Source organism: Miscanthus floridulus, chromosome 5 (genome assembly GCF_019320115.1).
Source record: "Miscanthus floridulus cultivar M001 chromosome 5, ASM1932011v1, whole genome shotgun sequence".
NCBI lineage: Eukaryota > Viridiplantae > Streptophyta > Magnoliopsida > Poales > Poaceae > Miscanthus > Miscanthus floridulus.
Genome location: NC_089584.1, coordinates 44,652,414 through 44,667,171, shown reverse-complemented (window position 1 = coordinate 44,667,171; position 14,758 = coordinate 44,652,414). Strand labels below are relative to the sequence as shown.

Genomic DNA, 14,758 nt, shown 5'->3' with positions numbered 1-14,758 from the left:
TTAAATTCAAATAGGGGATATTTAACGAATTACGCCTTTTTGAATTACTCAAAATTTTTCTAAACAACTTGAAAAACTCCAAAAATAAACTTTGCTTAACTTGCCAAGCTCTACACTTTTGCTTTTGGGATCAACCCCAAAATATGCTTGGATTTTGAAATGGATTTTCAGGGTAGGATTTAAATGCTGAAAATCGGGGTTTTCTCGAAAAATTTAAAAATCCAAACAAACTTTAAATTTAAGTCAAACAATACAATTCAACACATACCACATGAATATAAACTCGTTTTAGTGTATGCATCTCAAAGTTTTCACCAAATGCCAAATGCTTTGCAATGCATATGATGATATGTCAGGTTTTAGTATTTTAAACACCCGAGGTGTTACACCTGTGCCAACAGCTGGTCGTAGGATATCGGCAGGGAGCGGCGTGCCGCCTCGGATTCGTGTAGCATCAGGGTGGTCTTGCTCACGTCGTGCCTGGCGAGCGCGGCGAGAGCGGCCGCCCGGGCGCCGCCTGCGCCTGGGCTGCCGGTGCATGACTTCATCGTCGGTTAGTGGGGCTCGAGGAGTGAGGAGTACCATGTCGTACTCATGCCCTAGAGACATGAACTCTAGGCTCCCAAACCAAACCACCGTGCCAAGGTGCAATGGTCGTACAGGGTCTGCCATCCGGGACTTGCTGGGATGACGAAACTGACACGCAGAGGCCCCTACCTGGCGCGCCAACTGTCGATGTTTCGGACTAGGGGGTCCTCAACCAACCAGTGAATTTGAACTGCGTGCCCCTGATCCTAGATGGTGATGCAAAGAGACACAAGGTTTATACTGGTTCAGGCGATCGATGCCCTACGTCTAGTCTGAGAGATCGATCTTGTATTCCTTGCACCGAAATGCTTGTAGTAGGGGGTTACAAGCTAGGGGAGAGAGGGAGCTAGTCCCAGGTCTCGGCAAGGTGTTGTGTGGGCCGCTTGAGACGTTGCTCTCAGGCGGCTAGGATGTGTGCACGTGTGTGTTACAAGGTGTTCTCTTCTTCTTCCCCCCCTCTAAGTGGCCTAAGTCCTCTCCTTTTATAGTTGAAGGGAGGACAAGGACAGTACATGTGCTGACTATACGGCGTCGTGCCAACAGGGGCTGTGTGTCCAAGCCCTATGGCATGTTCCTGTGGCGGCGTGGTCGTTGGAGTGGTCCATCCTTGGAGCATTGGGGCGACGTGCTGGTCATGTCCGACCCTGTGCGTCATGGGAGCCCCTGGGCTGCCTCGGAGTGGGTGCGGCGGTGAGCGTGCAAGCCACTACGTACAGACTGTGCGCGAGGGCGAGGCTTGGTCGGTGCCGAGGCTGCATCGCAGTGGGGGATCTCGGTGGGCACAAACCCCAAGATAGCCGAGACCTTGGTGCACAGTACCGAGGCCCCAAGTGGGCGGCTGATCTGATGCGCCGGCTTGGAGGCGGTGATGACCCAGGCTAAGTTGTCCATGCGATGTTGTTTTCGAGGCGGGGATCGTGGGACACAGTGTAGTGTGGGCGCTGATCGTGGGCACAGCGTCAGAACACAGTGGCCGGTAATCCCCGCCGTGCCCTGTCTCAGCCGGTATGGCGCTGATGCGACCTCGGGTCCTGTCGGCCATTTTGTGGCATCGAGCCATCGTTCGGCTGAGATTGTGGGAGTGGTTGAAGTATTAATGAGACATGACGCGCTGTCGGGAGGGTCGGTCGAGGCGGGGGGCAACGGGCTACGAACGAATCAGCCTTGAACGACACGGAGAATGAGGCCTCGCGCGAGACAGAGATCGAACTCCTTGCCGAGGCCTTCCGCGAGAGGCCTCATGCGATACGGAGAATGCACCCCCTGCCGAGGCCTTCTGTGGAGGGCCTCGTGTGAGGCGGAGATCGTGTTCCCTGCCGAGGCCTCCCGTGGAGAGCCTCGCGCGAGGCGGAGATTGCGTTAGGACGCCGAGACCTCCTGCGTGAGGCTCGAGGCGAGGCAGAGGGCCTGGTGGGCTTGGACGTGGCGGGTGAGGGGCCCACGGCTTACCTTCTAGCTTTATTTTTTTATGGGACTTTAGCGACCCCTTTGATGTTCGCTCGGGGTACCCCGTTCTAAGGTACCCGACAGGATGCGATTATGTTTTAAGGGAGCTAGATTTGTAACACCCTCGATGTTACACTAAAAATCTTTTGCTGAAACATGTCATGAACATCATGGTTATGTGATAGTGTGTGTAATATAGTGTGTAAATCAATTTACGTAACTTAAAACGACCTATGGAAATGCATAATGAAAGTTGTTCGTGACGCATGAAATTATCAAGTAACGATGTTCGCGAATTTTTATTGAGCGAAAATGCTATAGAACGCATATACGGAATTTTAGTAAAGCTAGATGTACAAACTGGATAGGTGATGATGAAATACTTGAGGTCAAGAAAGGAATTCACTAGCAAGCATACCTATTAGCTTGGAAAGCGAATTTGACGCGAATCCGATCAAGACAACCAAATCTCTTAAGTCAGAAAATGGTTTGACAAGGCCAAGTTTGGCAATTTTTGTAGAACAATCGGGTTAAGGAGTGATGAGATATTATGGCTTGTTTTAGTAACCTACCATGCCCTCTCGAGTATGAAATAGGTGGTTTAGCAATTGAATCATCGAACTAGGTTTGTGGGACGCTTTAAAAAGCGTGCATGGCATGTTTTGAGCTAAGTTCCGTGCGTGGACGCGTTCACCATGCCCCTGTGCCATCGACGACGCACCGGATGCACGGGCGCGCGTGTCTAGCCACGCCCGGCTGGTCCTGGTGGTTGACTGCCTAGGCGTGCAGCTGCACCTCCCCACTGCTGCGTTGCGCGCTGCCACTGACGTCACTGCTAATGCTCTGGTCATGTTGCATGACTAGAGCACGTACACTCTCGTGCTGTGCACCACCACGCTCAGCGGGCCCGATGCCCTAGATGGCCTAATGCTGCCACGACGGCGCTGAGAGCTGTGGTCCAGCGTGGGACCGAGGAGCTCACATGCGCTTCCGCTACGAGGGGAAGGGCCGGCGATGGGTGGGCGAGAGGCATGGCACAACGACTTCGGCGTGCGCGCACGCGCGAGAGAGAGAGAGAGAGAGAGAGAGAGAGAGAGAGCGAGGAGCCACGCGCGAGCTCGCCACCAACTACATAAGCGCGACGAGGGGGGGACAGGGCAGGACGACGCAATGTGGCCAGCAGCGGTGCGCCTGCGCCCGCATAGGGAAGTGAGAGCACATGGCGTGGGCAGCGGCAGAACCACATGCTCCCCTTTCTAATGCCCCTACGAAGTGGACCAGTTCATGATGCGGGCAGCGTGAAAAGCGACAGCGGCCCGACCATAGCTAGGCGGGACTATGGCGAGGGGATGAAAGCATGGGGTGCTCTGCTAGTTAAGGTGAGGCCGAGTACATGCGAGGAAACGACATGGCCCCATAGTCCCTCAAACTAGTGCATAGATGGGGTGACTCGAACTTGGCAGGACACGAAGGCAGCCAGCTCCTCCAGGGTTAGGTGGGTCATGTGGTGGGCGGAGCACCACGCCGGCTAGATGGCTGGTAAGCAGTGCACGCGATTACCGCAGGCCAAGCCATTCGATAGTGAGTAGTGATGCGCATGTATTTTTAAAGAGACGCAAAAACAGTGAATTAACTCGCTAAGATCCAACCAAAATGCACTACCCTAGACTTGACACTACCATCTCCCCAACGAAGCAACCAATATGACCAGAAGATGACCAGCGAGAAGGAAAGAGAGGCACCAAGATAGATTGGTCGCGTAGAACGGCAGTTCACGGACAGAGCGCCACTATCATGGTTAACATGTTCAAAGCGTAATTGGGAAATTTTACGAGAGCATCGTGACTTCCAGACCAACCACAACCTACACCGTGTTCAAGTACACATCTTGATGCAACCAGTCATGCAAAAACATAGATATGTAGCCTAACCAGTTTTGTTGGAATTTAAATGCCAAAATGACATTGTCTACAATTCTTTTCCGTCTTAGAGAGAATAATAACTTAGCTAGAACCAACAACCTTTAGTGCCTTTGCTAAAATTTTTAATATGCCTAAACCTAATTAATTTCAACCACTACGCATTTCATACACTAGTCCATACATCATACTGACTCGTAGAAACAAAACATCTAGAAACTAATTAACCCGTTGTTCAATATAATTCAAAAAATGACACTTTTAAACATAAGTTAAATTTTAAAATCTGAGAAAATCATTCGGTAAATCCTCTTAGGTCTAAATCTTGGTGTTACGCAAGCTCGTAATACCAGAGGTGTTACAATTGCCCCTAACAAAGACCTATTTTGGAAGGTTTTTGAGGTGAAGACCCACAAGGCGCATGGCTCGGATGGTAGCGTGTTTGCTCCCATGGGTGGGATGAATCTTCAGATGTGTTAGGAGGTCTCTCACTGTTATCCATGCCTACCGCTAAAGACTTCAAACTCCAGCTTCCACAATCATTGGTTCTACATCCGCGATGATGCCGCTGCCCCCTCCCCCTTTCTCTGGTGCTGCTCCAGTGAGGTTGGACTCGTGGGGTTGGGGGTGTGGCAAAAAGCAGGTGTTGAAGGTGGTAGAGATCCTTGTGGACTGAGTATCGACTGGGTTGGATGGCGTCGTGGTCCTACGAACCATGATCGATTGGGAAGTCCTGTCCCTAAAGCGTCGGGCGACCCTGATGTGCGACTATTCGGGGGTCGAGGACTCAACCCGTGAGTCCTCAGAGGTGCTCGATGTCGCCAAGGTCGTGAAGTGGGCCGGGGGATTTGTCTCCTCTGGGATGTCGTTGCCGCCGAATGCGCTATGGAGGCATTTTTGGTGACCGGTCGGCCTAATCTGGTAAGCCGCCCTGGTTCATTTTCCTTTCATCGTTCGAAAGTTGTTGGCTGATTAAACACCTTTTTCATAGCTTTTGCCTTCGTTCAGCTCCCACTTTCACCTCTCCTATCCTGGAGGCGCCGAGCGCGATGCCCAAGAGAAGGCGACCGCTAATAAGTGGAAGCGCCTCAGGCGGGAGAAGACGAGGAAGCAAATGGAGCGCCAGAAGCATGGTGCTTCGTCATCGAATGTCGATGAGGAAGAGGATGATGATGACAATGATGGTAATGACTCCGAGGAAGATGATGAGGACCTAGCAGCCCTTCAGACTGTCCTCGATGCCTTGCTTGGGTACAGCAACGGTGTTGGATCGAGTAGTGCCAATGGCCCGGCGGGCGCCGGGGCCAAGGGGAGTTCTATCCAAAAGTGGGTGGCTTCATCACCACTAAGGGAGCCAAGCCCAAAGTGTCCTTGCACCACCGCCACCGATGACCAGGTCACTTCGCATGTGGCTCCCGTCGCCCCCTCCCCACCGGGGTTCGAGGCTCTCACCATGGATGCAGCGGAGTACTATCCTTCCCTAGAGATTCTCGAGGAGGGCCTAGACCTCTTCTAGCACCTCCTCGTCAATACGGTGGCCAGACCTCCTACATCCCTGGCTTTTCATGTGGGATCATCATGGCTTGGGGATGTCGGGGCTGCCGAGGATCATGGTGTGGTGGAGGTTGTTGCTGCCGACGCCATCGAGGATGCCCCGTTGACTTCTAGCCTAGTGGCATCAGTGGAGGCGCCTCCCATCGTGACCCCTGCCTCTTGTGGAACGCTCCACTAGGTACGCTGCTCTTTTTGAACTTCCCTTGTAGTTTCTGTCGCCACCATTTAGCCGCTTGAGCATGGTTAATCTTTGTGATGTAGGGGGCCCCTAAGGCCCTCCATTGTGGCATTGCGGTCACCTCATGGGGATGAGCCTATCCTTGGCGGGGACCTCTTCTCATGGCGTCATTTGATGAGCTCGGGTGGCACGCTATTCGTGGTGGATGACGTGGCGAGCGGGCTGCAAAGGAGGTTGCCTCTCGGAGCCACAAAAGAGTTCAGGCAGCCTTGGCCGAGATGGGCGTCGCGGCCGCCATGATTGCGAGGCCGGGCGAAGAGGCCTGACATCAAATGATCGATGACATGGAGGCTTAGGCGCAGGTGAGTTTTTAGCCGTTCGCCCCCACTGTGCTCGTCTAATCGTTCTTCTTTTCCACAAGGGTTGATGAAGATTTCAGCGGAGAAATCTCAATTCTTGTGCCTGGCCTACCAGGCACTGGTGGGAAGTGCTACCGACCATGATCATCTGGCTACGGCGGAGTTCGACATCAGTGCTTGCGTGAGGAGCTAGGGGCCTCCTAGGAGTTGGGGCAGGAGTTGGTCCATCGGGAGGCACACGCTCGGTCCCAGATGGAGGCTCTGACGTCTCAGGTGGCTAGCCTTAAGGACCATATGGCTAGCTAGGAGACTGAGCTCACCTCAGCTGGCGCTGCTTAGGAAATGGTTGAGCAGGGGTGCCACCGCCTCGAAGCTGAGTGTCAGAAGTTGCGCTCCACTTCTAGCGGTAAGCCCCCCTACTTTTGTGTTGTGTCTTTGCTCTGTCGTTGTGTTAGGCTATGAACTGGTGATCCTTTCTCAGGATTGCACATGAGGGTGCTCTTAGATCAAGAGGAGAAGGTGACCATGAACTAGAGGATGCTAGAGGTGGACAACCAGCTAGCCGCGCTGATTGCCTCCGGTCGAGCTCTTTGTGATGTTGTGCTTGGCACCGATCGGGGGAGTGCCCAACTATCTCTTCATCTTGATGAGGCTCGTCTCCATGTGGATTCCCTAATTTCTAGGTATGCTCGCTGTGGCGCTCACGCCGCCTTGGTGTCGGTCGGGTCACACTATGGCAGTGTTGATTTCAAAATCATCGAGCGAGGTCACACTCTGGGGAGATCCGAGGGCGACATCCTTGCTATTGGAAGTGCTGCTGCTCCAATCTTCTAGGGTGTAGGATTTTGTCATGGACATCTATGGCTCTATGGATAGTCGGTTTGTAATGAACATGTTTGGTTTTGCTTGATGGTCAGGTGATCGGCGCGTTCTTTTGCCGTTAGATGGCCACATTGCTTGTCTTTTCATTCAGGTTGGAATGTACTTTGTCCCCTTTGGTCCCATGCTCGTGGGTGCATAATTTAGCCTGGGCACTAGTCCATGGGGTTTAGAGGGTACGCAGTCCATTGGAGCAGCGTGATGTCAAGGGTAGGTTGCAGATCTGGCTAGATGCGAAAAGAGAATGAACAGGCAGCTCGGTCGCTGGGATGATGGCAAATAGCATTGGGCCATGTGTCATTTGCATTAGAGAGTGTAGCCCCCACAAGTGAGTCATGTCTGGCTATGAGCACAAACTAGATCGAGTCACTCGGGAGTGGCATGCTACTAGGACATATTGTGTGGGCGTCATGTTATCTAGTTTGCTCTGCGGGTCGGCCTTAAGCTTCTGTGACTATTGGTGGGTTTATATGTGTATGTGGACATGCTTAGGTGGTGAGGCTAAGGTCAAAATAGATGTGACTGACCAATATACCGAAAGTTGCTGATGAGCTAATCACTGTAGCTCAGGGCACTTTGAGTCCTCGAGCGTCGGCCCGTGGAAGGGTTGTTGCTTGTGGCGCTATGAGCCCCTGAGCATTTGCTTGCGATGGAGTTGTCGTAGTCCCTAGGCCGCAGGCTAATGGAGACACTTCTTCGTCGCTTGGGGCAATCGTAGCTGGTGTGGATTGGCCTCTTGGGCTGCCTTAGGCCAATCCTTGCCGACTCAATGCCCTTGAGGAGCCTACGTGCCCCCGAGGGTGGCTTCTTTGCTCCCAACATGTAGGGGCTCTTGGCCTGGAGAGCTCGTGCGTTCTAGTGCTTGAGTCTTCTTAGCACGACGGCGTCGCTGTCGTCATGTCTCCACTTCCAAGTGAAGCTACCGCTTCTGGCGAGGGACCATCATGACCTATCGCTATGGAAGCTAGCTTTGAGCACGATGTTGTTTGATCCGCTCGTTGCGGCCCATGGTGCGCTCTGGGAGCCTGCTTCCTTGGATGCATGTGCCTCTAAGCGAAAGCTGGCTGTCCTCCGAAGCGTGTCGTGCGGCTGGTTTGCCATGTAGGATCGGATTCTAGTTCGGGGCTTGACCCTGCATGGTGTGACACCAGTCGGTAGCTTGATTTTTGATGACGAGGCCGCGTGGTGGCAGGTGGTTTCGTCGTTCATGCATGCTCTGACTCACCACGTTCCAACGGCGGAGATGCTATTCACGGCGCATTTCTACCGTCAGGTCTAGTTTTGCCATGCGGTGGGCCTGGACGGGGTAAGAGCGTGTGACGGGCATTGTTCCACTGGCTTGGGTGATCTCGTGGTTCCCTAAGTGGACGTGGCCACCGTAGACCATTCCTCGGGTGAGGTCACCGTGAGCCATGACCGTCTGCCTCCCTGGGTGGAAGTCTCGACCGTGGCTGGTGATGAGAGAAGGCCCTGAGCCCCCTACATAGGTAAACTCTAGGACACAGCCCCCGTAGACAGTTCTGAGAGTGCACCCACCATAGGTTGTGGGACCCAGATTCCTGAGGTGAGGTCTAGGTCATGGCCAAGGGTAGACACGGGCGCCGGCCCTTTGGTGTGGTTAACCGCGTGGTTCCCTAAAAGGATGTGCTAAAATAAACTTTGAGTGAAAGATATCTTACAACCCCACTCCCTAGTGGTAAGGTGAAGTGTTGGGGTTGCTCCTTTGACGTTGGAAGGTCACCACTCCGTAGATCGAGTCTAAACCCTAAGAAGAGAGTTGGAGAGGAAGACAAACCAACAAGAACAAATATGATAGAACAAATCACAACAACAACAAGCACGTGGGACACAAAGATTTATCCTGAGGTTTGGCAACCCCACAAAGGAGCTTCTACGTCCTCATTGTGCAGGTGACCACCAAGGTCAGAGTCTCTTCCACCTTCTTGCCTCTTTCAAAGCAACCACAAAGGTTACTTTAGCTTTTCACTAACAAATCAAGGGTAACACAAACTTTTTAAGGCTCTTCCACAAGATGGAAGCTCTTGGGGGACGCCTAATTGTCTAGGGTTCCAAGAACCTAAGAGTAATAGACGCAAATCCAACCGGCTTGATGAAAAAAATCAAGTGCTCAAGATTGTCAAACTAATTCTCTCACTCAATCCACTCTCCTTTCACTTAAAACCCTAAGGGAATCAAAGATTGGAGTAAAGGGGAGAGGAGAGGGTGCCTTGAATGCTTAGGAGCTATTTTGGATGAAGGTTGGTGAGCAATGAATAAGTGGTTCTTGGTTAGAAGAGAGGAGAGAACTATTTATACTCATAGCGAAATCCAACCGTTCAGATCTAGGTCAGAGATACAAATCGTCGAAACTTTTGGCCATGTGTAAAACACTGTACAAGGCACAGTCAAAGGTGGTCAACATAGCTGGAGCCAGAACTTTTGGTAGTCGGGACTTCCAACTCACGTCGGAACTCCTGACCTAGAGCCGAGCCAGGGGGCTAAGTCCCAAAGCGTTGGGACTTCCGGTGGGAGCTGGAACTTCCAGCACCTAGAACTACCGACTCCCGTCGAGACTTCCGATGGCCGAATGAGCATAGGCGGGCTGATGGCTAAGTCCTCAAGTGCCAAAACTTCTGACACCAAATGCTAGAATTTCCGATGGCCAGAACTTTGGCTCATGCCGGGACTTCTGACTACCAAAAGTTCAAGAACTATATCTAAGTGTTCGTGAGGTAATTTTATCTCTCTTTTGATTTTATTTTTTGCGGGACCTAGATTCCTGAGGTGGAGGTCAAGGCCATGGCCAAGGGCGGACGCCGGCGCCGACCCTTTGGCATGGTTAACTGTGTGGTTCCCTAAAAGGATGTGGCCAAACGAGGCCATTCCTCGGGCGAGTTCATCGTGAGCCATGTTCCTTTGGTTTCTCGAACAGGAAACTTGGCCACAGCTTGCAACGAGCGAGGGTACTGGCCCCTCTAGGTAGGTGTACTCTGGGATGTAGCCCCGAGGGCAGTTCTAGAAGTGTGTCCACTGTTAGCCATGGAACCTAGATTTCTAAGGTGGAAGTCTAGACTGCGGCTGAAGGCGAACGCGGGTGCTGACCCTTTGGCATAGAAGAACCCATAGATTTAACGGTGAATGTGATTGCCGCGGGCCATTCCACTAGCGAGTCCACCGGTGGTGCGAGGAGCCATCTCTTCCTCAATCAAACGAGAGTGCGTGACTATCCCCTACCTGGTGCGCCAACTGTCGTATATTTGAGCATCACGCGGCCTAATGTTGGAGGAAGGGATCGTGGTCGCCCTCGGTCCTAGCGCCTGGCCTACTGAAAGGATCTAAACAATGCCAAGAGGGGGGTGAATAGGCATATCTAAAAATTTCTATGTAAACTCAAAGTCAAATATCAGTGACAGTCGGAAGTTCTGACTGTTTGGGCCAGAACTTTCGGTAGCCGAAAGTTCCGACGCAAATAGCCAGGAGTTTCGACACCTACGTGAAATTCACTACAAGTGCTAAAATAAACTTTGAGTGAAAGATATATTACAACCCCACTCCCTAGTGGTAAGGTGAAGTGTTGGGGTTGCTCCTTTGACGCCGAAAGGTCACCACTCCATAGATCGAGTCCAAACCCTAAGAAGAGAGTTGGAGAGGAAGACAAACCAACAAGAACAAATATGATAGAACAAATCACAACAACAACAAGCACGCGGGACACAAGGATTTATCCCGAGGTTTGGCAACCCCACAAAGGAGCTTCTACATCCTCGTTGTGGAGGTGACCATCAAGGTCTCTCTTCCACCTTCTTGTCTCTCTCAAAGCAACCACAAAGGTAACTTGAGCTTTTCACTAAGAAATCAAGGGTAATACAAACTTTTCAAGGCTCTTTCACAAGATGGAAGCTCTCAGGCGATGCCGAGATGGCTAGGGTTCCAAGAACCCAAGAGTAATAGACACAAATCCAACCGGCTTGATGAAAAAAATCAAGTGCTCAAGATTGCCAAAGTGATTCTCTCACTCAATCCACTCTCCTTTCACTCAAAACCCTAAGAGAATCAAAGATTGGAGTAAAGGGGAGAGGAGAGGGTGCCTTGAATGCTTAGGAGCTATTTTGGACGAAGGTTGGTGAGCAATGAATAAGTGGTTCTCGGTTAGAAGAGAGGAGAGAACTATTTATACTCATAGTGAAATCCAACCGTTTAGATCTGGGTCGGAAGTTCCGACACAAATCATTGGAACTTCCGGCCCTTTGTAAAACATTGTTCAAGGCGCAGTCAAAGGTGGTCAACACAGCTGGAGCCAGAACTTCTGGCGGAATGCTGGAACTTCCAGCAGTCAGGACTTCTAACTCATGTCGGAACTCCTGACCCAGAGCCGAGCTAGGGGGCTCAGTCCTAAAGCGCCGGGACTTCCGGTGGGTGCCGGAACTTCTGGCACCCTGAACTGCCGACTCCTGTCGGGACTTCCGATGGCCGAATGAGCATAGGCGGGCTGATGGCTAAGTCCTCAAGTGCCAGAACTTCTAACACCAAATGCCTGAATTTTCGACGGACGGAACTCCGGCTCACGCCGAGACTTCCGACTACCAAAAGTCCAAGAACTATATCTAAGTGTTCGTGAGGTGATTTTATCTCTCTTTTGATTTTATTTTTATGCTTGAGCACTCTATCTTCCTCAGACCACCTATACTTGCATCCCTCTTTATAGTATGGCATGTCTAAACCCAAAACAAAATTAAAAATGCTTGAAGTGCGCTTTGGGTTCATTCGCCTTTTGCACTTGAAGAATTGAGGGATACCATTTCATCTTAGGGGGTGTTTGGTTCAGCTAACAGCTCCTAAATTTAGTAGCTTTAGTCCCTTTTAGTAACTTTTTTATCAAACACTTTCGCTAAATATAACTAAATGACATTTAGCCAACTAGTAACCTAAAGCTTACTTAAAGGGACTAAAAGCCCACCTGGACAGGTGGTGCCCCTCATAATTGCCATGTCCCGCAGGCGTCGCAGACGAAGGCCGGGCCCTGCCCGGCCGTGCATTCGAGGAGCCGGCGGAGCTGGCCGGTCTCGTTGAGCTGTCGTACCTCGTCCGCGCCGCCGACGAGGTGGCCACCGATGAACAGCTGCGGGAGTGTGAAGGCGCGTCCCCACGCAGCCAGCAGCACCTAGAGCTCCCGGCGGAGCACGACGTCCATGGACACGTCCCGCTCGTCCACGGCGACGCGGAACCCACGCGGGATGGCGTGCGCCGCAGTTCAGTCAGCGAACGTGTGCCACACCCCACGCAGCGACGCCGTGTACAGCACCACCACCTGCGCCCGCTGTGCGCGTGGCTCGTCCACGAGCTGATGCCGCCGTCACCTGGCCACCGACGCCGCCGGTCGGTGCCCCTGGTGGTGGTGGTACGTTAGCGACCGCGTCAGCTGGAACGGCTTCTTGCCGCCGCCTCCGGTCGCGACGCCGCCGCAATCCTTCATCTCATGTGCCAGCGCCGGCGCCGCAGCCAGGTTCTTTGGCTACAGCGGTTACCGGGAGGCGAGGAAAGGGGGAGGAAGACGAAGAGGATCTCGCTGGAGCTCATCTTGATCGGATCTCGCTGGAGCTCACCGGCAGGCAGGCACTTCTTCCTCCCCTTCTCCGTCGGCCAGTTCTCCTTCCTCCCCTTCTTCGCCGGCCGATGCTCCTTCCTTCCCTTCCCCGTCGGCCAAATGCCTAGGGCAGGAGCTTAGGGGCATTTTGGGCATCCTAAACATGCACATGTCAAGTTTAGTCACAATTAGTCCACCAAACCAAACGCTGCCTGACTAAAATTTGGAGGTAGTTTAGCTGACTAAATTTAGGAGCTGGGAATCAAACAGGCCCTTAAATCAACCATTTGAAACTTTCAAGGGACTAAAGCTGCAATATATCTCATTAAGATCTCATTAGTCCATAATTTGGATGTCATCAATACATCAAAACCCACATAGGGGGCAAATGCACTTTCACCTGCTCTACTCTGCTTTTGCCGGGCCTCAGTTGTTTGGGCCTTTGCTAGCTGTTGTGTTGTGGACCATGCAGCCCGCTAACTAATCGGTGCTCTGAGACACCCCGAGGTCATGACCCCGACAAAACTTTTCCAATAGAGGCGAAGACAACATAAAATGTGCATGTTCTAAAACAAATTTGAGCAAGACTTCCTCAAATGTGTTTGGATAATCTACATAAAAAATTATAAATGGAGATACATTAGCTAATTTCACTATAGCAAGCATGGACAAATGGTGGGTCTAAATAGAAAAGTATTGGTAGGAATAGAAAATAAAAATAAAAATATATATAATAGTAAAAAATGTTTTGTAAACAAATAGAAAAAATAGCTATTATATAGCTTTGCTCTTGTAACTTAACTTATAACCAAACACATAGCTCTATTATTGACATTGCTTTTATTCATGGTTGACTTATCGTATCCGTTTTAAATTATAAGTCACTCTGAATTTTTTGTTTATCCATTTTGCTGTGTATCTAGACATATTATTATATCAAGAATGTATCATGGAAAGTCCACTGCTATTTCTATACTAGTTTTTAGATTTTTCTTCTCCTTCAGTGTCAATTCGGTTGGCTAGAAAAAAGATCAATGCTGATGCTGACGTTGATTTGTTGTTAGAGAAAAATATTGTTCTTTTGCTGAGAATGTACCAAGCGGGGCTAAGATCGAGAAAGATATGTCCATGAGTCCATCCGCAAAAATCGTACTACAAACGGCCTGTTCGCTGGTTGGTTTCTGAGTTGGTTTGGACTGACTGGTGCTAGTTTATTGTAAGAGAAAAACACTGTTGATTGGCTGATTTGGGCTGGCTGACCAGCGAACGTGCTGAAAAATCATGGCAAAAATAGCTGGCATCACCAACAAATCTATGCACAGTGGAATGGCAGAACGCTTCGAAACAATCGAGGAAAGCAGGTCCGTGTGCGAAGATCAGAGGAAGCTTCCGAGGTCCTGTGGTAGCCGATGGGGCCTGTCAGAAGGAAGAGAATCGGGTGGAAGCAAAGACCCGCCTCGCCTTCTCAAGATCCCGGTCGCTGTGCAGCCTCCCCATCACCGGCGCCACCGTGGAACCATTGGCCAGCGCAACGACGGCGTCCCCTGCCACGTCTATGCGCACCTCCGGCTGCGCCCCGCCCTCGGCTGGCGCGGACGGCGCGGCGACGCCCGGCGCCACGACGACGTCGGCGCGGCAGAGCGGGCACGTGGCGTTCCCGCGGAACCAGGCGTCGATGCACTCGACGTGGAAGCGGTGGCCGCACCGCGGCAGCGCGCGGGCCTTCTCCCCTGGCTCGAGCTCCGCGAGGCAGACCGCGCAGTCCCCGCCGTTCCCCGCGCCCGCGTCGATCAGCACTACCGGTATCGTGGCGAGCACCGCCGAGTCGAGGCCGCGTGGGGAAGGTGCCCCCGCGCCGTCGCCGTCGCCGTCGCGGCGGTCCTCGTCGCCACCACCGGCGATGGCCAGGCTCCGGAGCAGCCGCCGCTGGCCGCCGAGGCGCCGGCGCCGGGTGCTGTTGTAGAGGTGCAGCGCGACGAGCGCCAGGAGCACGCCCGCGAACGCCCCCGCCACGGCGAGCAGGATCTTGCCAGCGATGGCGTAGTTAGCCGGGTCGGACACCTGCTGCGGAGGGTCGGGGACGACGTGCGGGCGCTTGGGCAACGGGCCAAAGCCGTCCAACGCCGCATGGCCGGAACTCCCGTTGCACGGGATCATCTCGTTCGTCTTGGGGCCCGTGCCGTTGCCGTTGCCGTTGCCGTCGCCGGCGCCCATGTCTGATGATTGAGCGCTCGCCGAACTGAGCTGTGGT

General features: G+C 52.3%; 1 protein-coding gene and 1 pseudogene across 1 annotated transcript; both read right to left on the bottom strand.

Annotated features, from left to right (window-relative positions):
* Positions 1–11,898: 11,898 nt before the first annotated feature.
* On the bottom strand, positions 11,899–12,396 carry LOC136454584 (uncharacterized protein At5g39865-like; annotated as a pseudogene).
* A 1,294-nt stretch (positions 12,397–13,690) lies between these two features.
* On the bottom strand, positions 13,691–14,758 carry LOC136449897 (E3 ubiquitin-protein ligase ATL41-like). The gene has a single exon (XM_066450131.1). It carries the CDS (start codon positions 14,719–14,721, stop codon positions 13,927–13,929), a length of 795 nt encoding a protein of 264 aa, XP_066306228.1. The 5' UTR covers positions 14,722–14,758; the 3' UTR covers positions 13,691–13,926.

What these genes read in the sequence shown, in the direction of transcription:
- LOC136449897 (XM_066450131.1), bottom strand. Translation starts at nt 14,721, where the DNA reads ATGGGCGCCGGCGACGGCAACGGCAACGGCAACGGCACGGGCCCCAAG.